The sequence below is a fragment of the Hylaeus anthracinus genome, unplaced genomic scaffold (assembly GCF_026225885.1).
Source record: "Hylaeus anthracinus isolate JK02 unplaced genomic scaffold, UHH_iyHylAnth1.0_haploid 12002, whole genome shotgun sequence".
NCBI lineage: Eukaryota > Metazoa > Arthropoda > Insecta > Hymenoptera > Colletidae > Hylaeus > Hylaeus anthracinus.
This window is the reverse complement of record NW_026534349.1, coordinates 6284204-6298231: the sequence shown is the minus strand read 5'-3', so window position 1 is coordinate 6298231 and position 14028 is coordinate 6284204. Positions and strand designations below refer to the sequence as shown.

The 14028-nt window shown below is 43.9% G+C and overlaps 2 protein-coding genes across 2 annotated transcripts in view; both read left to right on the top strand.

Moving 5' to 3' along the window:
* LOC128892260 (uncharacterized) overlaps window positions 1-1791 on the top strand; it is a 215460-nt gene extending 213669 nt beyond the window's left edge. Inside the window, exon 16 of the mRNA XM_054152549.1 lies at window positions 1695-1791. The gene's annotated coding sequence lies outside the window, so the exon portion shown is untranslated. The remainder of the gene's footprint in view (window positions 1-1694) is intronic.
* On the top strand, window positions 1698-13737 carry LOC128892465 (RNA binding protein fox-1 homolog 2-like). Its single transcript, XM_054152905.1, has 4 exons — window positions 1698-1982; window positions 12130-12393; window positions 13014-13067; window positions 13696-13737. Exons 1-4 carry the CDS (start codon window positions 1698-1700, stop codon window positions 13735-13737), a joined length of 645 nt encoding a protein of 214 aa, XP_054008880.1.
* The last annotated feature ends 291 nt before the right edge of the window (window positions 13738-14028 follow it).

Here is a 14028-nt window from a genome sequence, read left to right as displayed (position 1 = left end):
TGTCCTTCAGGTGGACGGGGCAGGACGAGGTCGCGTTGCAAAACAGGGGAATTGCTTGAGGAAGTGAACGGAGTGAGGGATGGCGAGTCGTTGGGGGTGAAAATGAATTCGGGGTTTTGTTGGCGGAGATCTGGCCACCTAGGCGTCGGCTGTACAGGTGTTGACACCATGAGGAGTTGGATTATGGTAGCTGTAAAATATTGTTGCAAGATAAAGGCTCGAGAGGCTCGATTAAGGGTTGAGACTATAATTTGGGCTTTTGTTTTTGGAGATTTGGCCACTTAAGCGTTAGGTATACAGATGTTGAGATTCTGAGGAGCATCAGTTGTAAAATTGAGGATTGTAAAAGGCGGTGCGAACAAAACTGGTGGATACATTGAAAGATGAGTCTTCAGAATTAATTGGATATTTGAGCATCTAGGCGTTAAGAACGTAAAGAATTATGTATCAGGGGCTCTTAGACATTGAGAACGTAGGAATTAAATTACGTCTATAACGTACCACTATTCTCTAAGTTAATCATACTTCTGGTACCCCTGAAGATTCATCTCTTCACATTCGTCATGTACTCTTCAGGTACCCAAGAGCATTCGTAGTTAAACTTGCAATGACTCGTTGGTAGGAAAAAAGGTTCGATTTAACAGAAACACTATCGACGAGTAGAACTTGAATATCAAGACTGGCCTGCCATAATTCATAGTATATCAACCAGGGAGCAGTCTGGACGTACAGACCCGTAATCATTCCTAGGGATTAATGATGCATACGTACATGAAAATGCGCGTTAATCGAGGTTGACGGAACAAAGGTTCCGCCTGCGAAGCGCCTATCGCGTTGTTGACGCTGACAATGATCTTCTATCTTACCCGGATAATAATTTCGCGAACGAAAACATCCATGAAACTTCACTCGGCCGACGTACACGCAATTTATGCCGGCGCAAATAATCTCTGAACGGAGCTTTCAACTGATTGCTGCACATCCTCTCATATAGGACGCCATCTGCTTGGCAATAATTAATTTCAGAAGCGAAACTGGGTCGCTGATCGATATTTCGTCGGCGGGGATCGAAAAGTACCGTCCATCGATCGCGAAATAACGGGATTAGGCTTCCCTCGTCGAGACGATACACTTTTCCACTTACGGATGCTTGTCTCCACCCGCGAGTTTTTCTTTTATCGAACCAAGCTTCAAGGGGAGAGGGGTTGGTTTTCCTAGCATGTCGCTAATCGTCGCGCGTGCGACACGCGAGATGATTTGCGGCTTGTCCGCGCGGCATCCACTTTTAATACAAGCCATCGAGCCTATTTACCTTTCGCATTCGCGAGGAATGCATGCGGGCACAAATCATCGTCTCGTCCGACCGTCGCATTTAAAATGCAAAAATAAAGCCTGCGTTGTTTGGTCGGGGCTGCGATGGAATATTTATTTGAATTTTGCTCGCGTTCGGTGCCGGGTCAGAGCTATTTAAAACTCGGTCCGTGCTTCTTGCGCGGCCGATCCGACGCCTAGGTACCCCGCGGTACATAGGAATTCCGATATCCGCGCGATTCAGGAGCTAACGGGCTCGATACTTTGGACACTTACTCCTTACTTACTTACTCCCGGAGATCCTTGCCGACGGCTACTTGGAATCTCGGCACTCGAGTATACTTAGCTACTTCGACTAAACAGAATTCTTTTTCTACTTGCAGCACATGGTGCAGACAGGAATGGCTGCGCCCTACGGTGGGGGTGTCTTCCCTCCGCCGGTGAACGGCGTCGCGGGCGTCGTCGGGGCGGCTGGAGCAGCCGGTGAAGTGAAACCACCGCCTCCAGTCCCGGTCAAAGAAGAAAACACCGGCGCGCCCCAGCAACCGCCTCCCAGCGGGCCCCAGGTGCCGCAGCCGACAGGTGCTCCTCACCAAACGGCCCCCGGTGCACCGACAGCCGCCAGTTTTAGTCCGCCACCGCCACCGAACGGAGTGGACCAACAGGCCATCGTGAGTCGCTTCTGCAGTTACTTTTATTTGCCTTGTGTGCCGAGATTGGCTCGAGATCAATGCGATATACCGTGTAGCTGAAAGAAGGAAGTATTAGGTAGACTGGAAAGTAATGTCGTTTCTTTCACATTAAATCCAAACAAATTTTTGATAAATTTCTATTTTTAATTAATCATGTAATCGCACTCGTTATCAGCCTCTTGTCATCTAGTGCGCGAATTTTCAATGCCAAATCGATCAAAATCAATGACCTGATGAGTGATAGAGAAGTATTTAAAATTCCAAAAACGAGATTACTTTCTAACCCAGACCTAATATAATAGTCTCTGGGAGGAAATCTTACCGATCGTGGTTGATTCTGAGGGCTGGGATCAGATTTCTGATTTTGCAAAGTCTAGTAAGACCTAGTCCCTCTGAATGAGAGCTACCGTGTCGCGTTTGATTCTACTAAGAGACGAGATCAGAGATTTCGGTCTTCGCGAAGCCTAGCGTTCCCTCTGAACGAGAGATACCGATCGTGTTAGATTCTAAATACTTGTGTCTAAGATTCCAAGTTTTTCCGAAATCTTGTGCGGGGGTTGAATGCCTGTAGAGGAGTTTCGTCCTGGGCCTGCTAGTGCCTTAGACACCGGGATATTTGGAGTTCGGTCGGGAAAGGCTTACATAGGAAAGTTAGGCGGGACTAAGTGCTTGTGGAAAACGCGATCCGCGAGTTTCCCTCTGGAGGCGAGGAGCGGAGGTGCCACCACACTTGTATTTCCCCTTAAACAGACATCTTTCGAGTACACTCCATTGCGAAAATTCTACAAGCATGGTCCTCCTGGACCAGGATGCCTCCTCGGTAACAAGCCTATGAAGGGCCACCAACTTGTCCCAAATCCATTCAAGAGGATATTCTTACCTAACAAGCGCCTAGAGAATAGTCCAGAGCCCCGGTCGAAGTAGCAACCTCGAATGCCACTCGAAGGACACAGGTTGCTCGAACAGGCTTTCGCGAAAAGAGGAACGAGGAGTCTTCCGGTGGATGTAGTGGCGAAACTCGACCTTGTATAACTGAGGTCACGAGACGCTGATTTGGCTACTCGAATCGGTTTACCGAAACGACAGACGACGGGTCACTTCGTCGTCGTTCTCCAGACTAGAGATGACGTGAACTGCTACTTTTGAATCACTCGTGATTCAATCACGTTCGTTCTCAATCACGATGATTTTTCACAGTGACTCGTTTCTGATTGGTAGAGAACATTCTTTTCACTTTTCACGAATTATGTTGTTCTTTAATTATATATGTATTATAATATGGTCTAAAAGCAGTGTTAATATAATTTTAATACACTTTAAATGTCACTCATTAGTAGTTTCTTGAATTTCCGCTAAGGGGAGACAGCGAGACACAAACGATACAATTAATATGAACCGTTTCTGAAACGCCATCTTCCGGATCACGGTCGTGATCGAAGATTTAATCGCGACTGCGATCGCGATTGTGTGATCACCGTGAAAAATCACTAACAGTCATTTATAAATTTGTTTATAAATTTAACTAACAGTGATTTTTCACGCCGTCGCTAGTCCAAATGATGCCACTACTTGTCCTTCGGTGGTCACGCCTCCTCAGGAACTCCGACCGAAAGTCCCTACAGCAACGGAGAACCAGGATCGTTGATTTTCTTTGGATGTGAGACACGTGGCGCTGGGTCACGCCCCGGTAGACTTGGCCTCGATGATTCCAGGCACGTAGAGATCGAAAACTGGAGGCCTATCGACGTTAGGGGAAAGTTTGATCTGGCTGAGGAAAGTGTTTGCGGAGGTTCCAGAGCGGAGCTTCGTTCTGGAAGATTCTGGGATCGGTGACTTTTTAGAGCATATCTGAAGCACTTTATTATATCATATTAAGGATTTATTTATTAACGTTTCTACTTGAGCGATGGAGTATCTTTAATTAGGGACTCGTATTTCTTTGTTAGGAGTATGTTTGAGCTGCTTCGTATGTAGCCTGTAGAAGCGCAGGCTAATAAAATTATCTCAAAAGCGAAGCGCAGTCTTTCTCATTTCCCATCAATTCATATCAATCGCTTATGGAAACAGACGCGACAGACCTAATCCAGAACGAAAGGTCCAGCATGCTACAGTGGTAAAAATGAAGGAGCCGTTGTTCCCCCCACATTTCGTTTCGAATTCCGTTACCAAGCAGCGATTCCGACAGGCTGGACTAATCCTCAAAGGACGATCCACGCTGGCGTTGCAAAGGAATTCCTCGTTGCCACGTCGATTTATATCTCACAGTGTTCGAGCCCGATCGCCGCGCGTTCTTCCCAACGCAGCGCGTTCTCTATGCGGCGGGGCCATCGATGGCGAAACAAATCCTCCGTTTCCGCCTTTATTCCCGACACGCTCGAGCCAACCGAAAACGTTCTCGTGCGCGAACAATTCAGATTTATCCGGGCCAGACCGACGCCGATATAACAGCCGCGATAACTCGTCTACGGCGCGGCAATTACCGCGGCCCATAAAGCTGCCTAATTAGCCGCACTAATTAAAGTAATTCCGTTCGTTAATTCAATTTAGTAGACGGACGAATTCCCGACGAGAGGCACTCGCCTTGTTAAGGGCTCCGGACTCTTGTCACCTCGAGTGGAATATCCCTTTTCAATAACAACTCTGGAACCTTCATCGGTCCTTCGGCTCTTCAGGTTTCACTAAAACGTCCTCCATGTTTCAAATCCACTCCTTTCGCCATCTGCAGCTTCTCACGCTTCCACCCAAAAGGAAATCCCATCGATTCTGTTGGATTCTGAGGGCTGGGATCAGATTTCAGATTTTGCAAACCCTAGTAAGGCCTACTCCCTCTGAATGGGAGCTACCGAGTCGCGTTTGATTCTACTAAGAGACGAGATCAGAGATTTCAGCTTTCGCGAAGCCTAGCATTCCCTCTGAACGAGAGGTACCGATCGTGTTAGATTCTGAATACTTGTGTCTAAGATTCCAGCTTTTCCGAAGCCTTGGATAGGGGGTTGTGACACGTCTGATCTTCTCTATGGACCTCTAAATTGCGTCCACCCAAATTCTATCCACCTCTCGTTCAAATTCTTCACTTTCCACTTTCGTCATTAACCACGCGGAACAGTTTGCGTGTTGTTACCGCGAAGCAATCGCTCGTTGTCGCGGTGGTACGATCCCGAGAACAGTTCGCGACGACGATGGTATCTAATTAACCTGGCGGAGACTGCGTTTCGGGCACGGTTGAACCGTGCGTGAAGAGTTTCGAACAATGTCGCGGTTCCGGACGACGAGGTCGCTTTGTCCGGTCCGACCGGTCAATTAACCAGTCCCGGTTAGTCAGCGGGTCGTAAAGCTGCTGCAGGCATAGTTCGTTCTGGCAGTTTTGCATGCGCGAATTGCCTCGTATGCAGCGGCTTCGCTGTTCCAAGGACTCCTCGTCGAATCGAAGCTTCGGTTCACTGCGTCGGACACACGAGGAACCTCATCGCCAAGTTTCGAAAAGTTTCGAACCGCGGACACATCAAAGGGACCCTGGAAAATGGTCAACCCTTTGCACTCGAGGCCTTTCTTTCTGGTATTTACCAGCAGCTCGAGATGCTTTCTCACCGTTCTATTGCCACGAATGCTAAACTTGGAAGCCTTGAACCCTTGGAAGCCTAATTGTCCAAATTAAAAATGCGTAATTGCATTTTTAAAAATATCAACGTATTCATTATTTGAACAATTTTAACAGCTGACGTTTACATTTTTAACAACGGCTTCGAAATCTCAACAAAAATAGGAGCTTGAGACAATTCTTTCCTCCTTACCCCCTTCGAACGAAACATGTTATTAATTTTAGCTGCAAAGCTTAGTAGACCCCTACGTAATTTCTGATACCCTTTCTAATAACAGTTACCAATCTCTGTCAGTAATCGGCCACTCGTTCCCGTCGTCGCGAATCGGATCGCTCGACGCGGAAACGCAAATTAAAAGTTCCCTTTCGCGCGACGGGCTCTCTTCTTGCGACCGAAAGGGTCTGTGCCGGCGTCGTCGTCGCTCTTTGACGTCGAACCAAGCCTCGGGCAATCCGTTTTCATCGAGGGGTTCGAGTGGAGTTCGACTGCTGGCCGCGACCCGACGGAGAACTTCGCCAGCTCGATCTCGAAAATTTCCATTTGCGCTCGGTTCTTCGCTCGTTAACCAATACAAAGTCGCGTCTCGAGAGGAGTTCGAGTGTTTCGCGGATCCCGGGCGTAATTTCGACCCCCTCTAACCTCCCAGAAATTGCCTGAAAAACTTTCGCGACTCTTCTGTCGAAGCTTGTCGATTTTCGAGAGGTTATCCTGTCGGTGCTCGGAAGTTTCAGATTTTGTTTTTCAAGAGGAAGTAGGCGATTTATCGTACTGGGAATTCGTGCGATTATTAGTGAACTTGCTGGTACCACGTTTTTTTGAGGTGAGTTGGTATTATCGCGTAGGAGGAAATAATTATTGTTAGCCGTTAGGGGATAGCTAGTTTCGTAGCTGTCGTCCGTTCTGGAATTATTCGTTACGTGGGGATAGGGATGGGAAAACGGCAAAGCCGAATAGAGGAGCTCGCAGTGTCTATTTTAATTCTTTAATGTTTCTCGACTACACGTCGTCGCTCGACTGACTGTCGATTCCTCGGCAGCGAGTCACGCTCTAAGAAGCGTGGTGGAACAAATTTGGACACTTTTTGTGATTAATATATTTAATGATTGATTAGTATGTTAAGACATCATTAATGCCACGCACATGCTTTTTTAACTTGATTCGCTCTTCCTTGCTCTCCCTCATTCCAAAACCAACTCTCAGGACCGGGCGCGTCCATGTCGAAACAAAACGCTGCGTGACGGTGCTCGACTCGCCGCCATAGGGATCCGAATCCCCATGATGAATAATCCCACAGCTTCTTTTTAAATTCTTTTTCTTCTTTCGATCGGACGCGTTCGTTTCCGGTCGAGTCCGTCCAGTATTTGTTTAATAACGCGTTCTCCGAAACCGCCGAAACGTGCATTACTCGCGAGATTTTACAGTTCGACGTCTGCAACACGTTGAAGACGCCATTCGACGCAAGTTGAACGTAAACTGACGTTTATAACGCTGGTATGAATTGACGCGAACATAAACTGGGTCGGTAAGCGTTCCCCCGAAGCCTTTGAGGCGCCCTGGTGGCTTTCAGAAATTTGATTCTTGAAGTTTGTGTTACTGCGAGCTCCGTCTACTTCGGAGATTGTTCTGACGGGAACCAGCGCGAGCTATTATTTACCCCCGGGGTGCAATTGTTTACCCAGCAGTGGAGCAATTAGCCTCTCCCCAAAGCCGAATCTATATGCGACATTAACACTTTCCGGGGAAAATTGGAAATTGTTTTAATTGCGTCTGGTTTCCGTTTAATTGTAATTTGATTCGGTTCAATGTATCGTAAATTGCGACGACTGGAAAATTTATGTGGAACGAAATGAGATACTGTCGCAGGAGGTTACGATTGAGAGAAAAATTGCCAAATGCTACACTCCTGTGTCGAATGACAAGGTAGTTTCGATAGTAATTGAAACGACAGAGGTCCACTAGCTCGATTCTAAGCTCAGTTACGAAAAGCTAAAGGGTAACTAGGCCTAGCTACAGATAACTAGAGAGTAACTAGGCTCAACTACCATGCTTCAGTATGGTTTTGTCTACGTAAATGAGACTCTACCGTACACAAAAAATTGGAGAAAGGTTAACGAAGGTAGACGCGTTTCGATCTTGTACTTTCGACGCGATTCGAGAGTTCAGTGTCAAGGGGTGGTTGGCACGAGGAACGCGACGGTTCATCGAAACCAAAATTAATTCCTCTGTCCAACAATGCGGTAGACGCGATGAAATTTAGATGCGCCGGTTCGAGTGAACGTTAAACTCGGAGATCTCGGGTCTAGTGCTGGAGGTACGAGACTCGGGAATTATTCATCGGCTATCGACGCCAGAAGAGATTAAAGGGACGTCTGGTCTCGAGCCATAAAAATTACGGAACTTTCAGAGAATTTCTTTCCCATAAGTACACTGCGAATTTTATGCACTTAAGACGTACAACATATTCAACATATTATAATATATATATATATATATATATATATATATATATATATATATATATACAAAATATTATAATTATAAATAATGTTATAAAATTATAATATATTATAATATAATATTATATATAATATTACATATTATAACGTATGTTGAATATATTCTACAATTATTGTAACGTTATTTCATATTATTTATTATATTAATACTAAATTGAATTATTACTTTGTGCAACTAACTGTGTACAATAGTCCATACTTCTGTGACAAATTTTAAACCATCCTTATTCTCTTCGCTCTAAGAAACTATAATAATAATTGCAACAAATTTCTCCCACTGAGTCGATCAGAATACTATAATAGTTGTCGACACATCCAATCGTTCGTGTAACACGTCCGTATATCCTCGTTGTTTTCCAATTTATTTTTCGAAAGCAACCCTAGGAAAGCGCAGAGAAACGATGTGTTTTTTCAGACGACAAACCCGACTGCCCCCTCGAGGGTCGAAGGGGATCGCCTGGACACGCTCACCGACGCGGCAAGTTTGTTTCGAGGCAGATTAAAACTTTCTTCGCCGAGTTTGCCTAGACAAAAACGAGGCGAGAGACCCAGCCTGCACCGACAGTTTAGCACGGTGGAAAACAGACCCTTTCCCCCGCGATGCTCCCGTCCCCCATTCTTTCGACGTACCCTCTTCTTTAACGATCTTTCACCGGAAACGATGCCGTCATGGAAATTTCTCGCGTCTCACCCCTTTTCGACGCTCGACACCGAGTTGCCACCCCCGGTGGCGTTCAAACAACATAAAAAATTTCGAAGACTCCAATGGTGGATGCTCGAGAAACACGTTCGAGATATCGGAGAATTTCCAGCCCTCTGGAAATTGTTCGATTCTTTCAAAATGTATACTCTAGGAAATCGTAATTAACCTTCCATGGAATTTTATTTTCATCGTTTCAAAAGTAAATTATATCACGAGAAACATTGCACGTTTGTGTATCAATTTATAGTTAAAGCGAATAATATGCAAGCCTGCTGGCGTATAATTAAATTAACGAAGAGCGAGGATCGAGATTCAAGTTACAATAACAAAACGTGCGGTACACTTTCCCGATTAAACTGATATAAAAATTAAAGGCCGAATATTCTCCGGTGTAGCTCGATTATCAAAAATAATTATTCTCAATTTTCCCAGCAACAATCCTTTGACTGTTTAAAAATCGTAATTTTCTTACCGAGGGCTGGCAATTTAGGACGAAAATGTTTAATTGCGAATAACGCTCGACGTGATTACGCACCCGCGGTATTTTTCTCCGTTCCCAATTTTCCACCTCTGAATCAAAACGTGCCCCGCTTCAAAGTCAATTTTGAGGCGAAATTTTCCATTCAATTACGCGGCTATTCGCAATTACATTTCGGTTACTTCGCTCCGCGGAAAATGGAGATTTTCCAGAAAATAAAACCGCCGGGGAAAAAGTTCGAAAAACAATGATCGAAGAACGGTTCAGACACGGACGAAGTGTAATTGAAAAAATTCGCGTTGTTTCTGGTGACAGATTGATGAAGAAAAAAAAAAAAAAAGAAATTCTCCAACCTACGTCCATCGAAACTTCTCGCGAAAACCAAGCCGATCGTCACGCGTTTAATCGAACGAAATTGCTGTGTTCCTGTTTTTTTTTATTTTGCCTTTATTGGTCCGCCGTTTCCATTCGCGCGAAACAATTCCACGACCCTGGGACACTCGTTCCAATTAGACGAAATTATTTCGGTTCGATGGACAGCTAGGTTTGTCGATGGCACTATGCAACGATAAGAATATGGCCAGTGGATCTAATTGGTAGCAGAGCTCGTTGATCATACTGTAGAATTCTATATTATGATCTATACGATACTGTACAATTCCATAGTAAAAGACTGAGAGACAATACTGTGTGTACACTAGCCAACTTCTCGTAGCTGTACAGTAGACAAGAAACTGAATACGTACAACATTGATCGTACTTCAGGAATTTATTCCATAGAACCTACGATTCTGATAAAATTGTGCTCGCGGCACGTGAATATTTATTGCTCGTAAAGTTGGAAATAAAAAAATACTTTTTTATTTTCAACTGAAATTCCTTAATTTTTATCCAAAATGGTCTCTGTGTATGATCTACACGCCTTCTCGTGGCGTAACAATCTGCTTAATGTTCATTTTCCAAGAACAACGTAACATTCGAAACTATAATTTGAATAACAAATATCACCACCTTCTTCCCTGGTACGACCTCTACGAAAATCAACATTCTCTCAAAGTTTCGCCCACCAAATATCGACTAGCATCGAATAAATCGAAGCTCCCTTAAAACCGTGCTCGCTTCGAATTAATTGCTCCCCGCTGGTTTCTACCCGGTGTACACGGTGAAGTTCGAATGTCTTCTTCGTCTAAGTATGTATTAATAGCACGCGGAGCGTGGCTCAAATTGCTTTAGTTCCAGTTCGCGGTCGGCTCCCGTGGTACCACAGTGCAGACAGTCGTGATAAAGTTCGGCCAACGGTACTCAGTAGTGCAGTCTGAAATTCCGCGTAGCAGCTGCTGCGTCTGACTATACGTGACGTGTGTTCACTTAGCCTCGTTAGTAGCGCAAGGGAGATAAGGTCAGCCAGCGCGGCTGACCACTTACGAACGACTCTACTTCGGAGTCCTGTGGACTGTGCATTTCAGAGACGTTGCACACGAGGTGTACACATCCATTTAAACGTTAAATATGTAGTATATTTATGAACCCTTTGCACTCGAGATGCTTTCTTAGCATTCTGTCGTCACGAATGCTAAGCTTAGATTGACTTCGAAAATGAGATCTCTAATTTGAGATTGGAAAATCAGGTCACCTTTGCCTCAACGACAATCATTTTATCGACACCTCGAGTTCCAAAGAAATGAAACCTAAAGGAAACCCAGTGGTGACTGCGAGTCACATCTCGAGTGCAAAGGGTTAATCAGTACTTGATAGTATAGCTCGTGCTTGTTTAAAGTTTGGAAAATTTAGATGTTATTTTTGTTGGGTTTGAAGGGCAGTGAATTCTAAATGATTTTTTAATATATTCGGTATTTTTAAGGAGGATATTTAAATGGAGAATATAATATAAGAAATTACGGAGTATTAAATATTGTTACATTTTTGTAACGTTAGGAGTAATATGTAAATAAAGATTGGCCTCTATGTTAAATAAATTTGTCTATATTACGTGTATTAAATTGATCGCATTCGATTGCATTTCTTGAAATAATTTTTAATCTACACAGGGTCTGTACCTTTTCCATTTCGTGCGTGCTCCATTTTTGCAATTGTTGTTGAGAAGCAAACTCTAATTAAGATGAGAAAAATGGTTGCCTTCAACTGTTGGCCGATTATCGTGCCCTAACGCTCGAGAAATCGCCCACCTCTTGCGTAAACCTTAACCACGACGATTGTATCTTCGCTCCGTGTACGAACCCTCTCAGACCGTGAATGATTTTTTACCGAGATTAGGGGAAGATCGAGCGAGTCCAATTAACCGAGATTTAGAAATTTAACGAGAAACGTGCATTGGTGCACGGTTTATCGCTTCATCAAAAATTAAATAATAACACTCGATCGTACGATTTGGTACTTTTTAGAGAACTCTTTCACTGGGGGGGGGGGGGGGGAAAAGAGTAGTAACTGCATTTTGATCATGTACTCCATGATGTTCAGTCACTATGAGAGTGACTAACGTACTATTACTAGCACATTAATTGAAATTTTATGCGATATTATAAACCACAAATATAAATTTGTACGAATGGGAATCGTTATCTAATTTTGAAAGAAACCACTGATATCAGTAGTCTAATCTTGAGTGACGAGGGCAGCCATTGTTTCCTGGCATAGAACTAGAAATATAGTAATTGAGACCGTGTAAGAAATGATCGACTAACAAATATAAATTTGTGTAAATGGGAAAGATTATCTGGCATTGATTTCGATCGACCAATCTCGAGCGAGAAAGGGAGCTACTATTTTTCGTCACGGGCCTAATTCGAATATGTTTGATCTTCGACGACAGTCGGAGGTGTTTCAGGCAGCAGTGGCGGCCGCGGCAGCTGCAGCTGCAGGAGGCGGTGGTCAGCAACCAGCACCGACACCCGCTGGCAACGAGACCAGCCCCGAGGGTACCGTCGAGGGCAGCACCATGGTACCTGTCACTTCCGGTGCAACGACACCTGCAACAGCGACACAAGGCACCGACCTGAAAAGTCAACCAAAACGCCTTCACGTCAGCAACATACCTTTCCGTTTCCGGGACCCTGATCTCAGGGCAATGTTTGGGGTGAGTGCTCTCTCTCTCTCTCTCTCTATACTTTCCTTTCATCGGGAATGGGCGAAATTCCATTAAAAGAACACCCTGTGACGATTTATTCGTGACATTTATTCGTTTGAACGATTGACTTTTACAAATGACTTTTATTAATTGACTTAAAAGTAATTCTGTTTCACTATTATTGATTATTCAACCCGAGTGAAGGTATATTTAGTCCTCCACTGTGAAATATAGTTCGTTCTTAAAGCTGGAGTGGCTAGAATTATTAAAACTGCAACGAGTTATTACGTTGAATAATTGATATAAGTACTACGTAAATTATTGAGACGATTCATTCTCCGTAATTTTATCAAAGAACCAGATAAAGAATTTGCCCATCCCTTCGTCCGTTTGCACGTAATTTAAAAGGATCGCTTCTGCTGTTCACGATATTCGTCTTTTCAACTTATGAAACGCAATTCTTATGATAGTATTAACATCGAGAATTCGAACGTCGTTTTTCTTGGAGTGAAAAATATAGTAAAAGTATTTGGTTTTTAATTATTTTTTTAACGGTTTTGTACGTTTGCTTTCGGAGTAGTTTTTATAGTGTTATGTTCTCGAGACAACGTTGCTTTTCTCTTTTTCAGCAATTCGGGCCAATCCTCGACGTGGAAATCATATTTAACGAAAGGGGAAGCAAGGTAAGCTCACGTCGCCCTTAGGCTGCGAGCCACCCCTGTCAACCCACCCCCGAAAATACTGTTAGACTTAAGTCACACTGTCGGCTCGAACGAAATCCTCGTTCCTGGGATGAATTCGCTTCGCGCCACCTCGAGATCTACCCTCAACTCCCTTATTCCATCGTTGAACGTTAATCCACCCTCAGCTGCGAATCCCACCTCTTCGCTCCTCTATTATTTATTGTATACTTAACATATCATCTACTTTATTGTCCAGATATTCCATATTGTATTATGTATCAGTACTGTACTATGCAGATATTTTACATACATATATATATATTCCTATTTTCATAATAAAACAGTGAATTCAAAGAGAACCAAAGTAAAATCATTCCAAACATTTCCTTTATCTTATCCATTCCTATTAACGATTTATATTATTTCTTTGTAAACAGAACTCTTAACTTGAAATGAATTTAACTCGTCAAGGAATAATTCTCATCAGCATTCCAACGGATTCTCCATCGACAGACCAACTCCTACAGCAACTTTCCCAATTTTCCTGCTCCAGGTGCTTTCGTCCATCCTTTAGCGATACGTCGTGATTTTTCCTCGGACATCACGTTCGCTTATTGGAAAACTTCAGGCGATGAGATACCCCAGTGGCGAGGACGTCACGATGCCGTAATCATTTCTTCGAGGAGACGCAGCTTCGCAACGTAATCGCATCAGAATTCTCAGCTCCTGCTTCTTCTTATTCGTCAATTACAATTTCATTCCGCGCTTCGATTTTCGGTTCAACGAATGTCAGCCAAAAATTCGCGTACCATTTGTTCGTTGGTCAGAACGTTCCAGATCAAAATTTTGCCTCTAGTTTCCAAAAAATTCGAAATTGGAACGTTGCGTCTTCTCGTTCTGTACGTTCTTTTGCAGCGCGGCGGCAACGACGTGCCATTTTGTAAAAATGGTATCTAATAAA